Genomic DNA, 27,285 nt, shown 5'->3' on the forward strand with positions numbered 1-27,285 from the left:
CCACAGAACAAGATAAGCGGATCTCTCTGAGACCTTGGACTCCAGGCTCGGCGGACCCAGGGACAGAGCTTCTCTGCTTGCTCCCACCACCACAGGTGACAAAGGGATTCTAATCAGGAGCCCCACCCTACCCTGCCCTGTCTGCTTCCATCAACCACCCAGGGATCGAATTGTGCACAGGAGACCCACCCTACCCAGATAAATACCCCACTGGCAGACTTCCACTCTCGACACTACTTCCACTACCCAGCCGTCGCCACACTCCAAGACGCTTTCCAGACCCACGTGGCCGCGAACACATCATAAGACACTAAATACCCATCTTCCGGAATTGTCGTACCATATTTGATAGGGTTCAAATATGGTAACACCTACAAGGGTGATTAGAGGTCACCCCAAAAGCCTCTATCCCTCTCGGAAAGACTGGCAAGCTACCGAGAGTATTCCGCCCGCACGGAAGAGCCTGGCAAGCTATCTGCTGTGTATTCGATATGCCAAAACCAGTAACTACAACTGGTCTCATTCACCTGTGAAAAGCTAGAGCATTTTAATTCTTATAATATTAGTAAGTGAAAGCATTACACATGGGAATGTGAAATATTTAATGGTGAACTTTATGTTTAAAAAGAGCTTAAATTTTTAATTTTTTAAATCTTTAGATAAATGAAGGAAGAAGATGAAGTCTTTAAGCTTCAATAGAGTTTGTTTAGGGTAGCAAGAAAAGACATGAAGAAATCCCAAGGTGAAAGAATAGCGGATATGGGAACCGCTCTGCGGAGCCTTGGACGATGCCCCACTTGAAAGTCACCAGAGACCCCTAGTTGGCAAGACGTAAAACTGGTGAAAATAACACTTGCCAAAAGCACCTGCCTTGGGGAATTTTTGAACCTCAGTAAGAATATGAGGAGAAATTTCTTTGGGCAAGTATCATGTGAGTTGCAGCCAGAGCTGGGCACTCCAGCCCCAGACCAGGTGGGGACAGCAGAACTACATGCAAAAGCAGGAGCTTCAGGTCCAGAGAGATAGTAAGAGGGGAGGCATTCGCTCTGGTTCTCCGAGCCCGCCAGGAGTGATCTCTGAGCAAAGAACCAGGAGTAAACCCTGAGCAAGCGGGGTCAAACAAACAAACAAGAGTACGAACTGCATGGTTCTCTGGAGCCAGGAAAGATGAATTATCATTCCGTCCAAAGGCAAGTGCTAGCCAGAGCAGGAGGCGTGCAGTAATGTGAGAACAAATGAGAGACCATCATCTCCTGGAGCTCAAAGGCGCGGGGAAGGGGGTGAACATCAAAGAGCCCTGATCCCCCCTCCCCCCCCATCCTCAGCTTCTCCCTCGAGAGTCTGTTCCGTAGGTCTCGTTCCAGCCCTTTCCCACAACCCTGCCTCCCATCAGCACAGTCTACACCCTAGGTTCTGCTAACGGGATCTTCATTCATTGAGGAATTACTCCACTGAGACTTGAGTCTGTTCAAGTCATTGCCTCTTCTGTGAGTGATCTCTTTCTCCTCTTCTGGATCAGCTCTTTGTGATCTTCCAACTGTGTTATTCTGGCCTGTTAGGGTCTCCTGTTGAGGAGAGCTAAGTGTCCCAGGGCTGCCTCTGCACTGACTACTTTGTTCTCTAAGCAATCCTGATGTTTTTCTGAAGAGCACCTCCCAAACCAAGCAGATATTTTTTCACATAGGGAGTAGTTTCAAAGCCAAATTAAGTTTGATGAAGGGAAGGTCTCTTCCTTCCGGGACTGTGAGCCCATACCATCATGGCCCTTGATATAGAGAAGACAGAAAACAAGCAGCAGAGCAAATGAGTGGATGAATGAATGGATGAAGTCCTGGTCTTTTACAACATATTTCTCCAGCTATTGGACTTTATCCAGGGCCAGCAGAGTGGACAGTGCCTGCAGCAATGAAAACAGCACCATGGCTTTATGCTCCAGCAGAGATTGTGACTGACCAAGTGCATTGTCTACGCAAACAAACCTAGAAACTAACCTAAGAAGGATGGCAGCTTCCTGGAAGGGAGAGACCCTCAGTGCCCTGGGGTACAGCATACTCTAGGCAGAGCAGCACTGTCTGCACAAATGTCAGGTAACAGACGTGGAAACCGGGTGAATCAGGGAGGGGAAGAATATGCCTGAGACTTCAACAGATGGGAGACTTTTGGGTGCTGATTTAATTGAGGTGCCACCCAGAGTTGAACCATAAGCAGTCACTTGCTGGGGTTGCTGTGATCATTATAGACCATTGTTGTAATTGCGATTTTTGTTTGATTTTTGGTCATACTGGATGCACTGGGGGGTCACACCTGGTTCTTATGTGGTGCTAAGGGTAGTTTGGGACTTCACATATTCAAGGCATTCTATTCTCAGGTCTCAGTGGGTTTGCATTTTAGAATGTAAATATTTTTACCTTTGGGTACCCAGCATTCGTCATCTGTTAGCTTGGCAGAAACATACCAGGCTTCCAGGAGTTGTGTGGGCCGCAAGGAAACTGCTCAGAGGCTGAGCAGAACCGGAAAGGGGAGGGGCCGAGGGGAGGAGAGCACTGACCTGTTAGGGATGATGTGACAACTCCCGTCCTGTATAAGCAGAGTGGTGTCTGCTCAAGGGGTAGAGGGGTTGTCGCTCATCTTTGCAGAGTCTGTGCAGGAATATCTTTCCCGAGCAGTGTTCTGAGCTCTGCCTGAGCAGGTCAGCTGTGACCCTGTTGATACTGACTATCCTCTCAGGTTCAATAAGAAGTTCACTGGCTTTGCTCACAAATTTAATTTTATTTTCTTTCAAAGCCTCTATTACTATTATTCCTATGCTAAACTTTCGAATTCACTCACTGTTTGACTTTTTTCATTCAGAATAATATGCAGAACCATGGAGCAATAAACGGGGTGAGCAGCCATGTGGTCAGAAACTGGATTTTGTGTCCATTAGTTTGGGTGAGTCACGCCATGGTGTGCGGGGGATCCCCGTCCGTTCGTAAAACCCTGCTAAACACTAACAGATCAGGAGTATGAAGTGCAAGCAACACAAGATGGTTTATTCAACAATTTTCATTTTTTTTTTATAATTTATTTCTTTATTGAATCACTGTGGGAAAAGTTACAGAGCTTTCGGGTTTAGGTCTCAGTCATGTAAGTATCAAACACATTTCCTTTACCAATACTTATTTTTAACCGCGAACCCCAGTAGAACCCCACCTCCCACCCCTCCCAATTCCTGTGAGGCAGATGAGTTCTAGTTAACACTCTATCTACTTTGACTAGATACATTGTTTCGATAGAAGATGCACAATTGTTTAGAGTTTACGACCCCCCCCCCCCCCCAATCAGACATGCTGAAACAGCGTTGTGAAATGATTTGCTTTCTACAGCTGGGTTTAAGAATGAAATGATGTCGCGCGGTTTTGGATTTCTTCTGTTTTACTTATTAACCCTGGAAGTATTTCTATTAAAAGTCAGATAGTTAAGAGATTGGTTTCTGCGCTCTGGAGTCGTGGCCGTGCCGGGGAGCCGCTCGTGGGGGGCAGCTGGCGACCTTGGTGGGGCGTGGGGGACGGCCCACAAAGCCCCCCTTCCCATGAGGCCCCTGCCGCCCCCCGCCCCCGGCTCAAACCCGCTGTCCACAAGGCTCCCGTGCGGCCGCCATCTTTCTTTCCAGAGAGGAGCGGGCGAGCGGGTCAACACCCTTTCCCCTCCGGGCAGGCATGGTGGCAACAACCATTTTCATTTCAATACTTTGTAACATTTTTTTTAATCATTGCACCTGATTAAAGCTGGAGGGAAACATTCATCTTACTCTAAAATAAAACTTAAATTTCAATCCGTTGACCTCTTCTCTCCAAATTTGTTCATGCTTCTGTCTCTGGCATGCCAAGTAGAGGCTCAGTTGCTGGCCTGGGCCATGCAGGCATCGTTTCCTCCCCGGAAAGAGAACAACCAAAGACAATTTCATTCTTTCAAGTGATTTTACTACAGTGAAACAGTAAATGTTATTTTAAAGTTAAATAATTTTCTTTCCATAAAATTGTAAACTATGAACAATTTACTATAGCTATATGTTTCCTGAGGGAAAAATGCTTTGACTCACCCTCAGTCACACAGACACTCTCCCTCCCTCTCACCCCTCATTTACTCAGTCACTTGCTTGTTCGTTCACTGCTTTCTTCATTGACTTTTCAGTTTTCCTGAGCTCCCACATGTGCCACCAACCTCCGTGTGCCAGCCTTGGGTGTGGGATCATGGAGAAGACAGACCCTACCCACATTCTCTCAGGGCACTTCTCTTTCACTGTAACTTTAATTGGGATGACTTGCAGATACAATCTTTAATCACATTTACGAAGACTTTCTTTTCAAGGGTCCCAGTTAAAGTAAGTACAGAATCACGGTCACGGTCCTCCCGTTGTTGATCGATTTGCTTGAGCGGGCCCAGTAACGTCTCCATTGGAGACTTTGTTGTTACTGTGTTTGGCATATGGAATCCATCACAGGTGGCTTGCCAGGCTCTGCCTTGCGGGCGAGATACTCTCGGTAGCTTGCCGGGCTCTCCGAGAGGGGCGGAGGAATCGAACTCGGGTCGGCCATGTTGGCTGCGTGCAAGGCAAACGCCCTACCGCTGTGCTATCGCTCAAATGCTCCCTCCTCTCCCCTGCCTGTGCCGCATATTAGTGACTTGCATGAAAACTAGGTGTGGCCACAAGCTCAGCACCACTTGGGCAAGGTTACAATATCGGAGGCATAAAATATTCCATGATACAAATGATGAATGCAGGGGTTGGCAGGAAAATGAGTGGCATTCATTCCTCTGGACAGTGAGACTAACTGCTGACTGACATAAGGTTCCTGAGCACTTGTACGGTATAGAGCCAGGAGTGATACCTGAACACCTCCAGAGGTCGCCTAAACCCCCCATCAAAATAAATAAAGCTGGAGCAATAGCACAGTGGGTAGGGCGTTTGCCTTTGCACGCGGCCGATCCAGGTTCAATTCCCAGTATCCCATATGGTCCCCTGAGTACCGCCAGGAGTAGCCCCTGTGCATCACCAGGTGTGACCCAAAAAGGCAGATAAATAAATAAATCCCCCCAAAAAAGGTAAAATAAAAACCCTGAGTGTCACCAAATTAATCACTTCTCTATTTAAAAGGGTGAGATTTCTGCTCCTATTCAGTGAAAGTGTTACTTGAAATTTTAAGGTAAGTGGGCTGGTTTTCATATCATTTTCATCTTGCTATCTGAGTAGCTAGAATACTGAATATTTTCAGCAAAGAATTTTTTTCTTTTCTTTTGGGGCCACAGTAGTAGTGCTCAGAGCTTCTTCTGGCTCTGCACTCAGGGTTCACTCCACTGGTGCTCAAATGGGTTGCCAGGGATCAAACCTGGGTCGGCCAAGTGCCCTGTCTGCTGTGCTGTTATTCCCCATCAACAAAAGATATTTTGACTCTGCGACCAAACTGGAACGTGTTTCGTCTCTAGCACCAAAGTGGTCTGTTGTATTTCAAGTTTTTCAAGTATTTTTAGACAAAGTTCTCTGAGTGATTATACCTGAAACGTAATACAGATGAGCAAAGAGAAGAGGGGCGAGGCTTTCTTGTGTGCCCTGAGAAATGATGACTGAAAGGTCAAGAACTTCGACTACCTTGGGTGCAGCCAGTGGGGCACAAACTTGCCATACAAGTAGAAGGGTGAAGAATGGGGAAAGCCTGCTGCTTAAGGCCTGTTTTTTTCTCTTCTGAGAGGGGAGTGTTTGGGTCACACTCTGCTGGGCTCAGGAGACCAAAAGTGGAGCAGGCTATTAAGTCACAGCTGCAGTAGTTTAAGACTAGTGCCTCCCTCACTGAACAGTCCCTCCAGGCTATTAGATTCATTTTTCAAAGGCTGATCACGTCATCCCCAGGCTGCCACCTCTGGGTATTCAGATGTAAGCAGTGCTTCCCTGCATGAATACAAATTTCCTGTGACTCAGAATACTAACACAGCAATATTACTTCCTCTGACAGAGGAGAAGAACAAAGCTTAGGGAAAATTGCCCCTGTAAGTAGCCTGTGAGATCTTCCTCCGTGCCCCCTCACCCTGCATTAGACCTTCAGCAGACCCGTTCCCCATTTGTCTTACTGATATCATGCTCTTCCCTGCTTTTCTCAAAGGAAGCTGTATCGTCCTCCTCTTCATCTAGAATAGTCTGCCCCTGTCTTCCCTGCTTCTTGGTAATATTCACTTAGCTATAACGACTCCTGAATTAACTAATTATTCTTTTCACTTTAGTATAAGAATAAATTCCCTCTCTACTCCCTGCCCCCATCCTGATTTCTCTTAGACCTCTTGTATGACATTACCAAGAGACTAGAAATTGCTGTCACGAACTTTCTCTGAGGAGAGGAGGGGTTGCATCCTCTTCACCTGAAGGAGGCAAGGTGAGTCTGAGCTCCAGACTGGGGACTGTTCCTCAGACAATATCCATTAGGACATCCCAGTAACCGGTGAACCTGAGTGTCCTTGTAGTGCGTAGGTCACAGGGCCTTTCTGCCAAACTAAGCTGACTACCTCTCTTCTTTCCTATTCCATTTCTTTTCACGTCTTTTCTCTTTCTCAGAGAAGTATGGAATAGAAGACAAGATTTAGGAGGAAGTACTTAATCACTTCACTTAACTTCCCGTTAGTCGTCGATTTGCTCGAGCGGGCGCCAGTAACGTCTCCATTTGTCCCTGTCGCGTGCTAGGAGGAAGTACTAGGGCCTCTTTATGCTGCCTAATAAGCCAGGAGACTCATACGTCACCCAGGCATGTCGTGGTGTGAGATTCTTCCAAGAAATCTCAGACAAACTTGTCTGCTGAACTGAAGGGGCTTTATTAATCTGCAGGGCTTCCCAGTGTATTGAACGGTCCTGAGTCTGAGTCCAGGCAAAGTTTGGAATCGTTCCTTATCACATTCTACTTGGCTACATCAATCAACTTTCTCATGAGCAAAAGCAAGCAAGCACAATTTCAGTACAGAAGCCAGATGTTAAGCAGTTATCTTTGATAGGTTAATTGGGGTATAAATCTTCCTCTTTCTGGAATCTGGAAAGAGCAATGGATAATGTGTCTCTGCAGGATGTTTCCAGTGCATCCCGCCTCAGAGCACCTCCCCTGTATCCCAGCTATCCTAGCAGCCTCCTGCTTTTCTGCTAACTGTGTCACCTCAGGACAGGCACCTATGATGTCCTGCTTTGCTGATGGTGGTATTGTCTTGAGACAAGAGGAATGGTTCGTAATGCACAGTCCTGGTTCCCTAAAGATAGCAGCATCCTGACTCTCAGTCATCACCACCGAGTTGTACCCCACCCCCAACTCTTTCCCTCTAGTTTTACAGTAATTGTGACTGAATATAGATTTAAGGTATCAGTGCCACCACTCATATACATTACGAATGGCTACACAAACAAACTAATGATCAGATCATCATCTCAAATCAGTGTGTGTGTGTGTGTGTGTGTGTTGGGCGGGGTGGTGGTGGTGGAAGGATCTTTGGGTCCACTCAGCAAATGTCAAGCGCATGCGCTTTTACTGTTAACTATGAGCGATAGTCACCATGTGCACGTTAGCACTTCACCACTCACTCGCAGCAGAGCTGGTGGGTTCTGTGAATTTTCATTCACCCTGCCCTTCAGGCAATATATCTGAATCTCTTAGTCCCTCTTTCTTGAAACAATAGTTCTCACACTGACTCAGAAAAATAGCATGCTGGACATCTTAAGGCCCCCCTATTCACAGCCTACGAGATTCACTTGTGATGGGCCCTAACGGAATTATCAAACTAGTCTCTTCTTGAAAATTTTGATGAAACTGGAAACCATGGGCGAACACAGAGGATGAAAATATTGAGAAATAAAGATGTTCAGACTCAGAATTAGAAAATAGAAGTCTATTGGAAAGTGGAAGAGAAGGGAAAAGAAACTCCCCATGCAGGGAGAAACTTAGTATAGGACTAAGTTAAATGTGTCTCATTTTGTGGGGGTTTTATAAGAAAACTAGATCTTTTTGTCACTTGTCGAGTGACAAAGAACTACAGAGCATGCAGAGATCATACAGAGTGGTTTGCTGGTTTAGGTCTTTTGGCTTCTCCATCTGATCATTTGCCGTAGGGATTGCCATTTTGCTTAGTCTCTGGTGAGCCTAAACTCTAGAGCAGAATTCATGGTACTGGGAAGTTGCTGGCTTTCCTTCCTTAGGAAACGCCCGAGCTTTTTGCTTGTTATTCGTTTATTTATTTTCAATTTTTTAACCTATTTTATTGAATGACTATGAGATAGAGTATCATGAAGCTGTTCATGACTGGGTTCCAGCCATACAATCCTTCCACCGGTGTAATTTCATAGCACCAGTGCCCCCAGTTTCTCTCCCACCCTCCAAGTCACCCCCACCCCTGCCTGCCTCTATGACAGGCACCTCTCTTCTCTCTCTCCCTGTCTCTTTCTCTCTCTTATTTTAGACATTATGGTTTTCAGTAGAGGTGCTGAGAGGTTATCACGTATATCCCTTTGCCTGCTTTCAACACTCGGTTCTTGTCCAGAGTGATCATTTCCAAGTCGTATTGTCATGATGGACCCTCTTCTATCTTAACTACCCTCCATCCCCCACAACCCTGTGGTAATTTTCAACCACTGACCAGTTCGCCAGACCCGTTTTCCTTGGCCTTTGATATTAGTTTCATTGGAGCGATAGCACAGTGGGTAGGGCGTTTGCCTTGCACGCGGCCAACATGGCCGACCCGAGTTCGATTCCTCCGCCCCTCTCGGAGAGCCCGGCAAGCTACCGAGAGTATTGGATATGCCAGACACAGTAACAACAAAGTCTCCAATGGAGACGTTACTGGGCCCGCTCGAGCAAATCGATGATCAACGGGAGGGCCTTTACCTTTACCTTTACTTTTAAAATAATATCCCACCAATCAATGCGGTTGTTCTGTATCTGCCCGTCTCCTGCTGACTCATTTCACTCATCATGATACGTTCCAGGTCCATCCATTTATAGGCGATTTTATGACTTCGTTTTTCCTAACAGCTGCATAGTGTTCCATTGTGTAGATGTGCCATAGCTTCTTTACCCAGTCGTCTGTTCTTGGGCACTCAGGTTGTTTCCAGATTCTGGCTATGGTGAACGGTGCTGCAACGAACACAGGAGTGCAGAAGGTGTTTCTGCTGGGTGGTCTTGGGCCCCCAGGGTATGTTCCCAGAAGTGGCGTTGCTGGGTCAAATAGGAGCTCAGTTTCAAGGTTTTTAAGGAATGTCCATATTGTTTTCCAAAAAGGCTGGACCAGTCGACATTCCCAGCAGCAATGAACGAGAGTCCCTTTCTCCCCACACTCGAGCCAGCACTGGTTGTTCTTGTTCATCTGGATGTGTGCCAGTCTCTGTGGTGTGCGATGGTATCTCATTGTTGTTTGATTTGCATCTCCCTGATGATTAGCGGTCTGGAGCATTTTTTCACGTGCCTTTTGGCCATTCCAATTTCTTCTTTGAGGAAATTCTGTTAATTTCTTCTCCCCATTTTTTTTTTTGGTAAGGTTGGATGCTTTTTTCTTGTAAAATTCTATCAGTGGCTTGTATATTTTTGATATCAAACCCTTATAAGATGAGAATTGGGTGAATAGTTTTTCCAACTCCACGAAGTCCAAGATTTTGCAGGAATGGAGTTTAGAGATAGCAGCATCCTGACTCTCAACCATAAAGATCAGAGGCAGCTGCAACGGGGCTACTCACAGCAGCTCCCAAGGGGAAACTGAGGCTTCTTTCGAAGTCACTGGCTTGTTTTAAGAAGGTAGACTCTAGTTATGGACTGCTTGCCCAGGTTCTGCTGGTGAGAGGGCCAGGCCAGGGGATATGACAGGACTCCGGTGTGTAGTTTTCAGGGCTGTGTAATACTTCCAGACTCCTGGTGGTGCTAATTGAACTGACTCCCTCCTGGACAGAGAAGACTGTCAAACCTTCTGCTGCCTTTTCTCTGCCCCTGTTTCTTCTCTGATGTGGCCCCTCTGTAGCTGTGCAGACCCTGAGGAGGTGGGGCAAGCAGGTCCAAGTCCTTCAGGTAAGGGTCTCAGGCCAGGGTGCTGACCACCTGGGCAGGAGGGCAGGGCTGTCATCGCCCCTCTGGGCAGCACCGGACTGTCCGTCACAGCCGGGTCCCAGAGCAGGCCTCTGAAATTCTTGAGCCTATGTGGTCAAACCTTCGTTTTTGCAGCGCCTTACACTGTCTGTTGGGTGGTTCCCGGGGAGTGGGGAGGCTTTCAAAGTACCCACAAAACGAAGACGTCTCGGGCCCTGCGTTCTTGAACTTTCTTTCCTGTTGGAAAGTGCTGTGTTTTCCAAATGAAAGCCATTTTGACAAGTGCGAACACAACTTTGTGTTGTAACGGAATAAGAATCTCTTTTCCTTTGAAAGGAAAAGGGCTGGGGGCGGGAGCGACAGCACCGCGGCCGACCTGGGTCGCAGCCCTGGCAGCCCGGTGGTCCCTGGACGTGCCAGGAGTGACCCCTGAGTGCAACACCGGCCAGGTGTGGCCCAAGAACCCAAGCAGGGAGAAAGCCGAGTGCGCGCTGCAGCAGGCCTCAGGGGAAGAAGCCCCTTCCCAGGGGAGGCGGAGCGCGGCACCGGGACAGGGCTCAAGGGCCCGGAGAGACCCGACCCCGGTTCCGGCTGCTCTGGGCCTCCCGGCAGCTGCTGTCCGGGGCTCGCCGGGGACACTCGGGCCCGGGGAGGGGGGCGCGCGGCGGGGCGACGGCGGCGCCAGGGGGCTGAGGCCCGCGGGGCGTTCGGGACGCAGCGCCCGTGCCGGGGTCTCTCCGTCGCCCTGAGGCCCGGCCGCGGGCAGCAGCGGGTCTCACCAGGGCCCGAGCTTGAGGGTCCCCAGGCGCCACCTCGGGGGGAAGGGGGGGGCCCATCCGCAATGGGCGTGGCCGCTGGGCTCGCTCGGGCCTGCCCAGAGGGGCGGGGTCAGGTTGTTGGCCCCGCCCAGAAGGGGGCGGAGTCCGTGCTGCCACCGCAGCTCGGGGAGGAGCCGCGGAGTCTCGGGGCCCCGCCCATAGGGCGGAGCCTGTAGCTCTTTGGCCCCGCCCAGCAGGGGGTTAGGAACCGCCATTCCCGCCGATGAAGGGGGGAAATGAGTCTCGAGGCCCCGCCCACGAAGGCGGAGCATCAGCCCTTTGGCCGCGCCAGGGAGGAGCCGTTTCTCTAGACCCCGCCTACAGAGGCGGAGTCTCACGCCCACCGGCCCCCGCCCGGAGAGGGGCCGGGCTCGGGCTCCGCCCACAGGGCGGAGTCTCAGTCCCTCCGGTCCCGCCTGGAGAGGGGCCGGGCTCGGGCCCCGCCCACGGGGCAGAGTCTCAGTCCTCTCGGCCCCGTCTGGAGAGGGGCCGGGCTCGGGCCCCGCCCACGGGGCGGAGTGTTAGTCCCTCCGGCCCCGCCTGGAGAGGGGCCGGGTTCGGGTCCCACCCACAGGGCGGAGTCTCAGTCCCTCCGGTCCCGCCCACGGGGCGGAGTCTCAGTCCTTTCGGCCCCTCCTGGAGAGGGGCCGGGCTCGTGCCCCGCCCACGGGGCGGAGTGTTAGTCCCTCCGGCCCCGCCCACGGGGCGGAGTCTCAGTCCTTTCGGCCCCGCCCGGAAAGAGGCCGGGCTCGGGTCCCGCCCACGGGGCGGAGTCTCAGCCGCTCCGGCCCCGCCTGGAGAGGAGCCGGGTTCGGGCCCCGCCCACGGGGCGGAGTCTCAGTCCCTTCGGCCCCGCCCGGAGAGAGGCCGGAGCCGGGCCCCGCCCACGGGGCGGAGTCTCAGCCGCTCCGGCCCCGCCTGGAGAGGAGCCGGGTTCGGGCCCCGCCCACAGGGCGGAGTCTCAGTCCCTCCGGTTCCGCTCACGGGGCGGAGTCTCAGTCCCTCCGGCCCCGCCCGGAGAGGGGCCGGAGTCGGGCCCGCCCACGGGGCGGAGTCTCAGCCGCTCCGGCCCCGCCTGGAGAGGAGCCGGGTTCGGGCCCCGCCCACGGGGCGGAGTCTCAGTCCCTCCGGCCCCGCCCACGGGGCGGAGTGTCAGTCCTTTCGGCCCCGCCCGGAGAGAGGCCGGGCTCGGGCCCCGCCCACGGGGCGGAGTCTCAGCCGCTCCGGCCCCGCCTGGAGAGGAGCCGGGTTCGGGCCCCGCCCACGGGGCGGAGTCTCAGTCCCTCCGGCCCCGCCTGGAGAGGGGCCGGAGTCGCCCCCGCCCACGGGGCGGAGTCTCAGCCGCTCCGGCCCCGCCTGGAGAGGAGCCGGGTTCGGGCCCCGCCCACAGGGCGGAGTCTCAGTCCCTCCGGTTCCGCTCACGGGGCGGAGTCTCAGTCCCTTCGGCCCCGCCCGGAGAGAGGCCGGGCTCGGGCCCCGCCCACGGGGCGGAGTCTCAGTCCCTCCGGCCCCGCCTGGAGAGGAGCCGGGTTCGGGCCCCGCCCACAGGGCGGAGTCTCAGTCCCTCCGGTTCCGCTCACGGGGCGGAGTCTCAGTCCCTTCGGCCCCGCCCGGAGAGGGGCCGGACTCGGGCCCCGCCCACGGGGCGGAGTCTCCGCCGCTCCGGCCCCGCCCGGGGAGGCGTGCCGCGGAGCCATTGGCCGCCGCGCGCACGTGACGCGCCGCGCATCCCCCGTCCCGGTCCGGCTGGCGGGCGGCGGGCGGCGGCGGCGGCGGCGGCGGGCTCGGTGGCGCGTGGCCCGCGCGGCCGTCCGGCCTCCCGATGTCGCGCGCGGGCGCCGAGTACTCGCTGCGCAGCCTGGGCGGCGCCATGGGCGAGGCGGGCGAGCGCAGCCTGCTGGCGGGGCCCGCGCTGGAGCGCGCGGCGCGGCGGCGCTTCCAGCAGGGCGAGACCCCCGGCGTGGTGTACGCGGCGGCCGCCTGCTCGGCGCTCGGCGGCTTCCTGCTGGGCTACGACACGGGCGTGGTGTCGGGCGCGCTGCTGCCCCTGCGCCGCCGCCTGCGCCTGTCGCCGCTCTGGCAGGAGCTGCTGGTGTCCGGCGCGGCGGGCGCGGCCGCGGGCTCGGCGCTGGCCGGCGGCGCCCTCAACGGCGCGCTGGGCCGCCGCGCCGCCGTGCTGCTGGCCAGCGCGCTCTGCGCGGCCGGCTCGGCGCTGCTGGCCGCGGCCGGCGACAAGGAGACGCTGCTGGCCGGACGCCTGGTCGTGGGGCTGGGCATCGGTGAGTGGGCGCCGCGACCCTCGCCGGGCGCACGGCCGGGGCCGCGCGGGGTGGTCGGGGCTCGGGGCTCGGAGGGCTGGACGCGGCGCGCAGGGTGGAAGCGGCGCGGAGGGTGGACGCGGCGCGCAGGGTGGACGTGGCGCCCAGGGTGGACGCGGCGCGCAGGGTGGACGTGGCGTGCAGGGTGGACGGGGCTCGGGGCTCGGAGGGCTGGACGCGGCGCGCAGGGTGGAAGCGGCGCCCAGGGTGGACGCGGCGCGGAGGGTGGAAGCGGCGCGGAGGGTGGACGTGGCGCCCAGGGTGGACGCGGCGTGCAGGGTGGAAGCGGCGCGGAGGGTGGACGCGGTGCGCAGGGTGGACGTGGCGCCCAGTTTGGAAGCGGCGCGCAGGGTGGACGCGGCGTGCAGGGTGGACGGGGCTCGGAGGGCTGGACGCGGCGCGCAGGGTGGAAGCGGCGCGCAGGGTGGAAGCGGCGCGCAGGGTGGAAGCGGCGCGCAGGGTGGAAGCGGCGCGCAGGGTGGACGTGGCGCCCAGGGTGGACGCGGTGTGCAGGGTGGACGGGGCTCGGAGGGCTGGACGCAGTGCGCAGGGTAGACGTGGCGCCCAGGGTGGACGCGGCGCGCAGGGTGGACGTGACGCCCAGGGTGGACCCGGCGCGCCCTCCTTTCCCGGGGTCTGCCCTGTCCCCGCCGCCCTTTTCCTTTACCCGGAGCGTCACCGCTCCTGCTCTTGCCTTTACGGTTCGCCTTGCCCTTTGCTTCTGTCCTTTTCCCAGGCGTGTCCCTTGTGTCTTTCTCCTAACTTTGCTCTTTGATTCTGAATTTACCCATTCGCCTCTTTGTTTTGCTTCTCCTGCTTACCCCTCGGGAACCAAATTATCCACTAAAGTTCACTTTCTAAATTCGTTTAGGAGCTGCTCCGCCTGTGGAAAGTGCCCAGTAAGAGGCTGTCTGCAATTTGCAAAAACAAGAAAACAAAACGAGAAGGGATCGAGGCTCTCCTGGCATTGTTTTTCCCCACCTTCCCCGCAGAGCTGGAGCGCAGTTGGCAGGGTCTTGGCCATGGACGTCCTTTAGAATGTGCCCTGTGTTATTAGAAAGTTATTTTCTTGAGGACTGGTGGGGGAGGCCTAAATCTCTTCCCAGCTTACTGGGCCCAGTGTTTCCTTTTTTACCCGGGATTGTTTCTCAGACCGCTGGCCTTCCGGGGTTTGTGTCTTCCCACGCACTGGACGTGTTTTCCAGGGTTTTGTCTTCCCACGCACTGGACTGTTTTCCAGCCGCCCTCTGGGCTTCACAGAGTGGCCCTTCCACGTGTCCTGGAGAGCCACCCTGCCCTTACTGACTGCCCCCACCCGGTTTTCCCAGGGTCAGGTGCCAGGGAGTATTGAGTTGCACACTGCGTCCAAGCACAAAATGACCAGAACATTCCGGCCAGGTGGAGCCCCTGTGCCTGCAGACCTCCCTGGTCGCCTCCTAAAAGCCCGGCCACCAGCAACCCCTTTTCTCTGTCTGGACACTGTGCTGTCTGATTTTCCCTTCAGACACAGATACGAGTCTCGAGCTTTCCTCAGTACGCCCAGATTTTATTTGTGAATCAGAAGTTAAACACTGTCGTCCAGACTCAAACTATGGTGCCGGGTTTTAGCCAGTGCGGCTGCTGGCTTCACACCGTTCCCTGGTAGGGAGTTCTCTGGTGAATCAGGCTGGGTGTCCATAGCCGCCAGAGGGAGGCAGGGCTGCCCCACGCATGTCCGGGATAGGAGAGCAGCAAAGGCCCTTACCCGGGGTGGGCCTGAAGGTGGGCCCTGCGGGTGGGAGCAGGTGGTCTGCAGCAGTCACAGCCCTGGGGGGCGGTGGCCGGGCAGGACTCCGGCCTATCTCCTCCGGCCTGCTGTCTGTTGCGGACGCCTGGGCTTGCTTCAAGCCTGCTGGTGCCCATCTCAGCCCTGCAGAGCGCCCGGAGTATGCCGGGTCTCCTTCATAAGGTGAGGATTGTGTGACGGCCTCAGCAGGCTTGAAGGAGGTATCGCCACAGTTCAGACGGGGTCTGTGCAACGCTGACGGTTAGTACACGGCAGGCCTTCAGAACACACCAGCATCTCCTCGCCCAGATCACGAGCCGTACAGGAGACAGTGCACACCTTCCACTCTTCTATTTAAGCTGCAGGAAATTTCCGGGCCCTAATCAGAATGGTTTGTCCTGAATGATTCAGGACACTGAATTGGTTTGCTTGCTTAATTACAATAAACTTGTGATAATTTCATGCTACTGTTTTTTTTAAGTGCTTAGATTTTGTATAGTTAGGAGTTGGGGTGTGTGTGTGTGTGTGAGAGAGAGAGAGAGAGACAGAGACAGAGATAGACAGAGACAGAGACTGTAGAGGAGAGCGGGGAGAGAGAGACATTGTAACGTTGATGAATGATGAAAAGTGGCTTCTGGAGGCTTTTGGATGCTAGTTGGGGTGGCTCAAGGGCAGGGCTGCATCGTGCTCAGTTGTGGCAGTATTCCCTCCCGTGGCAGGTTCTGGCAACCAGTGGACAGTGAACAGAGACCTAGGAGGAGACTTGCCAGAGGAACCCCTTCTAAGTTAGAATTGTTCTCTAAAAAAGAAACAGATGGCATGTTAAAATACTTGAAAGGTCATCAGGGTTGAGTTTCTGATAGTTTGATTAAATCATCCACTTGTCCGTGTAACAGATGCGAACGAGGGTTCCCTTGTTGATTCTGTCAGATTTGGAGCACACAAGTGTTGACTAGTTAAAAACCCTCACTCGGGGACTGAGGATGTGGCTAAGTGTGATACTGTGATACTCCCGGGATGTGGCTCGGTGCCTCATTGCCCTGCGTGTATGAGGCTTTGGATTTAGTCCCCAGCAGTGTTTGATCGCCCCTGTGGCGACAGGAGCGATACCGGGCCTGAGCTGGGAGTCCCTGGCACAGTTGGGTGAGGCCCAGAAGCAAAAGAAAGGAAAAGGAAGATGGAACCTTGAACTGTGCTTCCTGGTGACACAAAGAGTTGCGCCTAACCGCTGGGGTCCACTACCGGGCTAGGCGAGGGAGGGTCTGCAGTCATCCTAGCCTGACCTTGAGGGGTGGGCATAGGTCGTGCAGACACAGGGGCCGAGAGGGGCCAAGGTGTGCTCAGCGCGTGCACGTGTGCATTCCCCAATCCTGGCCGCCTGCTCAGCTCAGCGTGTGCACCCGGGCGTTCCCCGAACTCTGGCCGCCTGCTTAGCGCGCGTTCGCGTGCATTCCCGGAACCCAGGCGCAAACCGTGAAGCAGCAGAGAAGCAGATCCCTGTTTCCTGGCCGCAGATGCAGCTGACAGCCCATGAGTGGACGAGGTCTTTGGCACGAGGTGGATCTTTAGAAAGCAAAGCCTCGGCTGCTGCTTGTCCTGCCAGCAAACTGCCTCTTAGGTTGCGGAAACGGGGGCAGGAGCGCCGGAATGAGACAGAGGAGGGCGGCGGGTCGTGGGGAGCGGGGATGTCAGGTGGTTGCACGGGGACAGCAGAACAGCAAGTGCCCAGACTGGGGTAGTAGGGGTCACTGGCCCGGTGAGTGGCCTTGCGCAGCTGCCAGGGCGAGGCAGAGGGGGCGGGGGGGGGGGGGGCGGAATGTTGCATGGTGGCTTCAGCTCCCGCACCTTGACCAGGCGCAGCTGCAGGTCAGCCTCTGCGCCTCGCTCTCGGATGTGCCGTGGATGCAGTGCTCTTCCCCACGGAGCCTGCCCTGGCAGCCACACTTGCCCCGGGTTACTCCTGGCTCGGCACTCTCGGTGGGCTTGGGCAACCGTAGGGAGTGCTGGGGATCCAACCTGGGAAGGCCACGTGCCAGGCGGACACTGTGCCATCTGTACTGTCCTTCCAGGTAATTCTTACTTTTTTTTTCTGTTTTGTGACCACACCCAGTGATGCTCAGGGCTACTCCTGGCTCTGTGCTCAGGGACCACTCCTGGTGCAGCTCTGGGACACATACGGGGTACCAGGTTTCGCCTGGATTGGCTGCGTCTGAGGCAGGTGTCTTACTGGCTTCACTGTTCCCCCGGCCCTGCTCCCTTTGGACGTGGTTGCGACCTGCAGAGCTGCTGCTATCCAAGGCACAGTGTCCTTTCTGCGCGCCACCTGTCAGGCACGTGTCCGGCTGGAGGCAGAAGCAGCAGCACTCAGAGACGGCATCTGCTCGCGCTTGCTTTTGTGTGACGCTGCGCACACAGCTGTGTAGAAAGGGCCCCGGGGGTAGAGGCCCCCGCAAGTTCCCAGAGCAGCTCACAGGCACTTGGTGCTTGCTCAGCAGGGCCATTAGCTGTGATGCTCAGGATACGCCTAATCCAGTGCTTATATTCTGAATATCTGGAAGCCTTTGGATTCAGACGTTCCTCGGAATTCAGAACTTCTCTGAAAGCTGAGCTGTTCTCTCCGCGCTGTTTTGATTAGCCTCCAGGTCTGTGCCTACATATCCTCAGCTGTAACTGCTCCCGTGCCGGAAGCCAGCTCGTCACCTCTGTGTGTCATCTCGGTGGGCTGGGGCCAGTTGAGTAATGCTCTTGGAAATGTCATCCCTCTCCCCAGCGGCATTTTTCATCCTTATTAAAGCAAATAAAAATATCTCTGATCCAAAAGGCCTGTAGTGCTGAGTAATGTTAATGAATAGTTTCACTTTCTAAGTGCGGTCAGCCAGAATCAGCCAGGCTTCGTAAGAGGAAAACAGCTCACGCGGGGTCGCCTTGTACCGTGGAGTCTGTTCGTCTCTCTCCGCGCAGGTTTCTGTGCTAGATTCCTGCTCTCTGCCGGCAGGACTCTCTCCACCTGGGCGACCTCTGTCCCACACTCACACCGGCACACTCAGCTTGTACCCGGGAGGCCCTGACCTGGTGCTGTTGGCCTGTCTGCACTGGGCAGGGCCTGAGCCCATGCGGTCAGCCTGCGGGCCAGTGTCCTCCCCCGTGCAGACGAGCACCCTGTGCTGGGCTGTGGTGCTCGAGCTGTGAGCTTGCTGGGACCGCGCAGCCCGTTGGGTCCCTTTCCTGGTAGAACCGGCTCCCTTGGCACCGTCTGCAGACAGTGCCTTGATTTCTCTGCCTTTCTCTTTCCCTTGGCCTTCATAGTCAACCGTATACAAGTAGTGACCAAAGAAAATTCCCATTGTCAGGTGGAAATGTGGACTCACCCCAAGCTTTCCCATACGATTCCTGGCTGCAGAGCCAAAGGGCCACGTTGGAGTGGGCAGCCCCTCCAACAGCCCCACTCCATTCAGCTCTCCACGGCAGGCAGGCTCGGGAGGGTCTGGGCCCCCTGGCAGCTCGTCCTCTTGACCTCTGTCCCCTTCTTTGTGGCTCTTGGATCCCTCTTCTAGCTCTCACTGCCCAGGAATGCCGGCTGGACTCTGCCGGAAGCAGCCCTGTGCCGGTGCTGCCCCCGCATCCCGTCTGCACAGTGACCCAGAGGGCACCCGAGCTCCGGCTGTGAGGGAGAGGCTGGCCCGGGAGAGGCCGTTTTGTCACGTCTCGGCGCGGCTGAGGCCCAGCCGGCCTGCTCAGGGTTCACGTGGTGCTCTAGGGCTGTTACCCCTGTTCTCTGTACTGTGTTCTCTGCTGATACAAAGGGCATGGCTGTGACTTGGGGTATTTGGACTTGAGCTTTTTTGGAACCAAGTCACGGCCTCACAGGGGAGGTGCTATTGTAGGGTTTGAGCACCCTACAAGGCTGGGCGCACCCCTGAGAGCTGGGAGCACACAGAGGGCCAGGGCTAGCCCAGAAGACCAGGGCAGAGTACAGCCCGGAAGACAAGTCTCCCAGGCATGGGTGCACACACCACGGTGAGCACACTGTATCGGCAGCACCTAGGAAAAGCACCTCTGGGTCTTTGGCGTCTGCTCTGCCTGGGGCACGCTTTCCCAAGCTGCTCTTTGCTGTGAGACCTGAGCTAGGGGCCAGGTAACCTGCACTGAACCTGAGGCCTGAGGCAGGGCCTGTGTCGTCTTAATGCGAGTCAGACCCCCGCAGGAAAGACCTGGCTGGGGAAGTCCTTGCTCCCTGGAGGCCTGCAGGGCCTCTCCTTTTCAAGGTCGGCAGGTCTGTGTGCTGTCAGATGGCCTTCACCACAGTGACCCCTCCTCTGGACGGATGTCCTCATGGGGGTTCTCTCTGGACGGGACTCCAGGAAGCCACGGGCCAGGTCCTGGGGTTGACAGACTCTGACCTCGCACTCTCCTGTTTGCCACCTCCTGTGAGACAGCTGCAGGGAGTGGGAGGTGGTGCCCGCTGGGACTTCAGTCCAGGTGTCAGGAGATCCCACACTAGGTGAGGCAGGTGCAGGCAGGAAGTGTGGGACACACCTCAGGGGACACACCCTCAGGGGACATACCTGACTGCCCCCTCCTGCCTGAGCCCACACCTGACTCCCCTCCCACCTGAGCCCACACCTGACTGTCCCTCCTGCCTGAGCCCACACCTGACTGTCCCTCCCACCTGAGCCCACACCTGACTGCCCCCTCCCACCTGAGCCCACACCTGACTCCCTTCCTACCTGAGCTTGCGCGTGGTGCCCTATCTGAGTGATTGTGTATCTGTGGAGGGACAGGCCTGGTCCATTGGGGACCCAGGGCTGCATCAGTCAGGCAACCCCTTGCCCGGCATGAGAGAGGTGGTGAGCACTGTGAGTCTGGGCACGGCACACCTGTTTCTGGCCTCTGAGGGGCACTGTTTAGAAGCAGGTTTCTGGTGGGGCTAAAGTGATGTGGCCGGCAGGTCTTGGGGGGCTGGGTGTCCCGGGGCCATCCCGTGTTGTCCTGGTGGAACGGCAGGTGCCAGGTCGGTCCATGGGCACAGTGAAGTGAAGTGAGTGCCTGCTGTTCACCGGTCAGGCCAGGCTCAGCATTCAGGGTGAGGTTTCCTTAGGTGAAAGTTACTCCGAGAGAAACAAAGAAAGCTTTGAGATGGGTCTTGGAGGAGCTTAAAAGCTGGGTTGTCTGGGATGGTGCTTTCCTGGTGAACCTGGGAGGCTATAAAACATGGAGCCAGTGCCGCAGCCTGGACAGGCCAGGTCAGAACCCATCGCCAGGCGGTGTGGGCTGGTGTGAGGCCCCAGCAGGTCTGTGGTAAGAGTCCCCTTGGAATACAGTGTGTCCTTCCTTCCTTCCTTCCTTCCTTCCTTCCTTCCTTCCTTCTTTCCCTCCCTCCTTCCCTCCCTCCCTCCCTCCCTCCCTCCATTTTTTAGATTGGGCGACACCCACCTATGCTCAGGGTTTCCTCCTGTGGGGCTCAGGGACCTTATATGGTGTCAGGGATGGAACCTGGGTTGGTTATGCGCGAGGCAAAGTGACTTTCTCACTGTGCTGTCTCCCTGGCTCCTGGAGCGTGATGTCTTAGGCCCGTTTATGGGCAGAATGTCGCAGTATCTAGTGTATACAATGCTGCCCTTTTAAACTTAAAGGTGAATAGGTTGAATAAAAACTTAAAATGATAAGTTTTGGTACAAATGAATTTTAATAATGGAGGTTTTTGTATAAAACTTTGTTCGCTTTTTGGCTTAGGTTACAGCTTCATTCCAGGACCTGATTCCACACAAAACCAGAAATTAAACTGTGTGCGTCCTGCTCAGTGCCAGGAAGGAGCTATTTGATAGTTGGGTACCAAATGCTTGTAACTTGGAGAGAATCATGTAGTGACTGAAAACGTGCTGCAAACATATTCAAACTTCTAAGATTCCTGAAACACATTGTTCTAAGGGAAAGCTTGGTAGAATCTGATACGTGACTACCATGTCCATCTAATTCTTCTACTTGCTGCCAGACATAGCAAGTGTTTTAGATCTTTCCAGTCAGAGGCATGGCGAGTCTCTGGTGACCCTTGTGGCTGTGTGAGGTGAGCGTGGCGTGGGCGTGGTCTCTCTGGAGGAGCAAGTGGTACAGACGCGGTGCCCTGTGCATGGTGGGGTCGCATGCATGTGGCCCATCGTGGGTGGTCTGGGTGGGACTGTCTGTGACCTGGTCCTGGCGAGGTGGCAAGGCTGTGACTGCCCACCCTGCTGTGACATCTGCAACCCCAGAGGGACACAGAGATGCCTTAATGTCCAGCTCCCTCTCATCCCTCCTGAGAGAAAGCTTGTTGCAAATGGGAAATCCGTTATGTTCACTCCTGTTTTGTATCTGGGAGTTACTTAGATTTAATTTTTAGGAGTTTACAATTCTTGTTCTACTGTTCATCCTTCATAAGTGCTTTCTGATGTTGAAATCCATGCAGTAGCACTGTAGCAGTGTCCTTCCGTTGTTCATCGATTGGCTTTAGCGGGCACCAGTAATGTCTCCATTGTGAACTGTTATTACTGTTTTTGGCATATCGAATAAGTCACGGGTAGCTTGGAAGAATGTAGAGTTGCAGCAGTTTTCCGTTTTCCTTGAAAACTCTTCCATTTTGGAAACTTGGGTCTTCTTGCCCTGGGATAGAAGACTTGCTTGCAGTTACTGTGAGGGTTACCGGAGGTATTACAGTAGATTCCAAAACAGAATCCACCTTCTGCCTCTGTGTGTGTGTGTGTGTGTGTGTGCGCGCGCGCGTGAATATATGTGCGTGATGCACTGTGATGTGTTTGTGCATGGGATATGTGCACGGATTTTATGTGTATGTGGTATCTGTGCCTGTGTGGTATGTATGGACATGTATTATATGTATTGTGTGTACTTGTATGTGCGGTTGCATGTGCTTGTGTGATTTGAGCCTGTGGAATTTGTGCATGTGTGTGGTATGTTGGGGTGGGTATTTGCATGCACAGTTATCACCAAGAGGGCCACTCTTTTCCTCCTCAAGACTGGTCACAGACTTTGGTGTTGGATCAAGGCCAGGGTGACTGCGGTCTTGCTGAGGGCCAGTTCTTGATTGTAAAAACCCAAGAAAACCCCTGTGGTATCTCTTAGGTTAGGATGTAGGATTGAGGTGCTAATGGTTTGAGTCTCATGAGATGTTTCAGAGAACTTAGTGCTGAAGGAGCCATAAAGCAAGATAACACTTAGGAATTATTCCAAGTAAATGCTGTGTATTATGTGTGTTGCAGTAATAAACACAGAAAACAGGTGATCAAACAAAAACAGCATTCCAGCAGTAGAATCAATTATTTATCAGTTAAATATTGAACAAATCAGATGAAATAAGGAAAAGAATCACTGAAAGATAACCAAGGAGAAGAGGGATAAATGAAATTTAGTTCCCATCTCACTAATACTATACTGGTTTAACAGTTTCTAAAGTTAAAATAGTAACAGGATGATTTGCCTTTTCTGTTTGTGGTACAGTTCAGTAGAATTTGGAAGTGGGGGTAGTGGTGGGTGCAGACCCCACAATGCTCAGGGGACTGTGCATGGAACTGCAAAGCACTGTGTCCTTTGAGCCATTTTTCTGGTCCCTATAGTAGGGGAAAAAAAAAAAAACCTAATCAGGAGTCTTAAAAGCAAGAGACAGATTGGAAAAATACTGTGGTATTTTTGTCAAAAATATATTTATACTCAAAACATATTAGACTATTTAAGCAGAATAAGATGCAATTAGCAAATAAAGTCTTGGGAAGTGTCAGACTTTGCTAATAATCAGGAGTGAAAATAAAGATGACACCATACTTAGGAAAGGAACATATGAGGAAAACCCACAGCTGGGGTTCCCTAAGAGAAAGATCATCTTGTTCTAAAATAAATGAGGACAATTTTCTTTAGGGACCATTCTAGATTATAGCCAGCTACATTTAACATGCTTCTTTATTATTTTCTGTATTCAAAACACCTATTCTGAATGACTATTCTTTGTTGCTATCAAGGTAGATCAGTACAGGGAGGCCTGTATTCTTAGAGTTCATTTCTAAAACTACTGATATTTTCTCCTCAGGAAATTTCACGCTCAAGATCATCAGTAAATCAAGGAAAACCTGTTTTCACGGATGTATTTATGGTATACAGTACTAAATGCGTAGGGACCTCCCGTGTCTGGCAGTGGGAGGTTGCTGGGTGCACGTCACGGGCTCGGCTCTGGCTGACTGGAGGTGTGGGCCGGGGCCATAACAGGAGCTCTCAGAACAACCTCAGCACCTGACGCAGGGTGACAGTGACCCAGGGAAGTGCAGCTGCACGAGGAGCTTAGAAGGCACCAGGTGTGGTGTAGTTTACCTGTACCCAAATCTTCCTTACGGCTAATTTTCACACTCCTTTTTGTCTCTGAATGTGGGAATTTTGATCTTATGGTTCAGACCTTGCTGTTCAGGACTGGGTGGGAAGGGTTGGAACTGGCCGTGCAACTCGAGGGCCTGCGGAGGGGCTACACCCTGAGGTGTGTGGGTCTCAGGTTCACGGGGAGTTCAGGTTTTTGTCATGGTTTTCAGATACCACAAGGTTCTAACTAGCACTTTAATTTTTCAAATCAATTTTTCTCCTTACCCTGGGTAGTAAGTTGGAAGGAATGACGCTACAATAGTGTGTAAGTAAATCTCACAAGTATATACAAATATAAGTAAATATTTTAAAGAGTCTAACAGAGGAGTAGGTGCGTCCTGCCGCCTTGGCAGTGGGTGCTGTGTAGCGGGACCCTGTGTGTCCGTACAGAGCCCCTCACCGGGCAGCAGACCCCAGCTTCTCTGGAGCACAGGGATGGGATTTATTGGAGACAGCAGGCCTTGAGACTCACTTTGTAAAAGTGCTTATGCGCTGATGAAGAAAAACATGAGTGCTGGAAACTACAGTTTTATGATCCTTGTTTAGTAATCACTATGCTTTGGAGCATTAAAAACTGCATTTGGGAGTCAGGGAGACAGCTGAAGTGGCAGATATGCATGAGGCCAGTTCAGCCATTGCTGCAGGCCTGAACAGCTGGATTGGCCCCTAGGTTAAAGTTTTCTCCTAGATATAACACGTATTTGAAAATATAAATGTCCATATATGAAGCCTACAGAGTTATATGCAGCAGAATGGGGACTTCTGCTGTGCCCAGTTTAATCTTTATTTTTCTTTTTGGGTCACACCCAGTGATGCTCAGGAGTGACTCCTGGCTCTGCACTCAGGAATTACTCCTGGAGGTGCTCGGGGGACCATGTGGGATGCCGGGGATGAGCCCAGGGCAGCTGTGTGCAAGGTAAACGCCCTCCCCACCGGGCTATCGCTCCACTCCACAAAATTTAAAGCTGTGTCTCAGTGCTGCAGCATTTGCCCCAACCTCCCGGCTCCCGGCAGGCTCCCCTTGACCCCCCAGAGAAGCGGGACTGCCTTTCTGGTGACTGACTGCGAGGTGACCTGAACGGCGGCCGTTCCTCCCCCCAAGCAAGAGGAAGACCAGCAGCGTCTTGCTGTTTGCCCCCGCCCCCCCCGTGTGTGGGGTTGGCTTAGGGAGGACTACAGTGATCTTTGCATTGGCACAACAGAACCGAAGTTTAACTATCACCTTCTGCAGCGTACCAACTGGAGAATGTCAACGGGTAAGAGATGCCGTTACTTCACACTCAGGCCTTTCCCTTTGGGGCTTCAGAGTCTGAAGATGATGTTTCATCATGGACTCTGGCTTCTTTTCTCTTTTTTCTTTTCGCTTTTGGGCCACACCCATCTGTGCTCAGGGAACCCTCCTGGAGGACCTGGGAGACCATCCGGGGCGCCGGGGATTGAGCCTTGGGTCAGCTGCAAGCCAGACAGGTGCCCTCCCCGCTGTACGTTCTCTCTGGCCCTGATTCTGGTTTCTGAATCATACTCACAGCCCTTTCAGAGGTAAAAGACGCCTTCTTCCTCACCACCTGTTCCTCTCCCTTCTTCCCTTTCTAGAAAGGTTCAGGGAGCGTGAGACCATGGTTCGTGGTCTGCCTTCTGGTGGCTCTTTGCAGAGAAAGAAATCCCTCTGGAGACAGAGCCAGCCAGTCAGTGTCCGAGGGGCCCATGCCCGGCCAGCTTCCAGGTACCCGCAGGTGTGCTGGCCCACCCGGGAACACTCCTCCTGGGTGAGCCCAGGCCCATCATTTTACCCCAGAGCCTGGCCTTGCATGTCTGCCCCTGCTGCTGAGGGCAGCCACGGCAGGAAGGGGACATGGTGACAGGAGTGAGAGGAGGTTGACATGGAGGTGACAGCACAGCAGGAGGGGGCAGGAGGATGGAGGATGATGCTGTAGGAGGGTGACGGAAGATGGCAGGAAGGTTCCAGAAAGAACAGGCTGACTGGCAGAAAGGGGAGAGGCGATGACGTAGTGAGTGAGGAGAGTTGACAGGACAGTGACATAGCGACGGGAGGGTGACACGAGAGCCGTGGCAGCGGGTTGATGCAGACGGTGCCTCCCTGGCACAGGTGACCGCCTGGTCATTGTTGGACTCCCTCCTCTCCACCAGCGGACCTGCTGGCTGTCACGTGGGCTGGGCCCTGAGTCCCTAAGCCTGTGTGTCCCGGGCTCCGTGACAGAGCAAAGTGGACGTTTCTACTGGAAATCACTTTCTTCAGGTCACGTGGTCCTGAAACCATTGCTTGTTTTTCCTTTAGAGGTTGAGCTGTTCTGACATTGAACTCTAAATGTTGGTGTTAGGGAACTTGTGTGGCCAGAAGGGCTGGAGAGTGTGGGTAAGGTCAGCACTGCAGTGAGCCAACATAGTATTTATCCGTTATCTCTCGCAGTGTGCTTGTGGAACACTCCCACAAAAACTTAGGAACTGCCCCAAACTCAGAAGGTTAGACTTTCTGAAAACTAGGTACTTATTCATCATAACAGTTCCCCCCAGAAGTAACCAGTGTATGAGCAGAATAGTGAGGAATGGGAAAGAGGAGTGAAAAATTAACGAAAAATGCTAGCCAATACGAATTATTTAAGTGAGCAGTACAAAGGCTGGGAAAGGAAACATTCCCTTCAGTGGCAGTTGACTCTCGAGGCCTGCCTCCACACAGAGACCTTTCTACTACTTGATTGGACAGGGGATGAACACTAGTGAGTGGTAGCTCAGAAGAAAGAATGCAGTGTTACACATTTAGAGAGATGTGGAATATTAGAAATATTTTTTGGAATATTAGAAATATTAACTGACACATAAAATGAATACTTCTGTATAAAACAACTGGTTATGACTTTCACAGTAATACTGTTTATTTAAGGAACAAACCCAATCATTATTAAACTTCCTTTTAAAAAGTTTTTAGAGAAAACCTATAATGCTTGATTAATTTAGACTAAAGTTTTGATTTTAAATTATTTATATAGTAAAGGGCTGGAGCGATAGCACAGCGGTAGGGCGTTCGCCTTACAAGCGACCAACATGGCCGACCCGAGTTCGATTCCTCCGCCCCTCTCGGAGAGCCCGGCAAGCTACCGAGAGTATTCGATATGCCAGACACAGTAACAACAAAGTCTCCAATGGAGACGTTACTGGGCCCGCTCGAGTAAGTCGACGATCAACGGGAGGGCCTTTTTTTTTTTTTAGTAAAGATAACTTGTATACTCTCCCCCATGAATCTTTAATTGAATCCGCGAAACTCACAGTTTCTGGGCAGGAACTGGGGCCCAGAGCTTCACTACTACGGTTACCGAGATGTAGGTGACTCTTGGTTCTTGCCATATACCACAGTGGTTTTTAAATTCCCAGGTAGGTTAAATGGTGTCTAGACTTTGTTCATTTCTGAGACGTGAGACTTATTGTGTAACATACTATTTGCTGAATGGATGAAATGAAACATAGGAGTTTGTTATGTTGTTTAGTTATGATTTCAGTGTTTCAGTGCCTTTGAGATAATGGGTAATGATCTTTAAGGATTTCTCAGAATTGGACTAACAGTCCACAGCATCTTCTGGCTTCCTCACCACCAGCATGCTGTTGTTTTGTAGGAGTCTTGATCGGCATTATTCTTTTAATTAAATCACCAATTGACTTGGGGGCCACGCCTGGCTGTGCTCAGGTGCTACTCCTGAATTGCTGGTCTGGGGTTACTCAGCAGTGGCTGGGAGAACCATCCATGCTCAGTGTCAGACGAGAAAAGCAGCACCGCAGCTTAGGAGTTACCCCGAAGCCCCCAGCAGTGCTCTTCCTTTGAGGGTCAGACCTTGCAGTGCTCAGGAGTACTCCTGGTGTGGTGTGTGTGTGTGTGGGGGGGTCACTCCAGCAGTGCTCGGAACTATGTG

The 27,285-nt window shown here is 53.4% G+C and overlaps 1 protein-coding gene across 1 annotated transcript in view; it reads left to right on the forward strand.

Moving 5' to 3' along the window:
• The first annotated feature begins 12,671 nt into the window (after window positions 1-12,671).
• The window catches only part of SLC2A13 (solute carrier family 2 member 13), a 115,773-nt gene continuing 101,159 nt past the window's right edge, over window positions 12,672-27,285 (forward strand). Inside the window, exon 1 of the mRNA XM_056107810.1 lies at window positions 12,672-13,170. Within this exon, the coding sequence (XP_055963785.1) occupies window positions 12,714-13,170 (457 nt within the window). The 5' untranslated portion in view covers window positions 12,672-12,713. The remainder of the gene's footprint in view (window positions 13,171-27,285) is intronic.

Source organism: Sorex fumeus, unplaced genomic scaffold (assembly GCF_029834395.1).
Source record: "Sorex fumeus unplaced genomic scaffold, SorFum_2.1 ptg000177l, whole genome shotgun sequence".
Taxonomy (NCBI): domain Eukaryota; kingdom Metazoa; phylum Chordata; class Mammalia; order Eulipotyphla; family Soricidae; genus Sorex; species Sorex fumeus.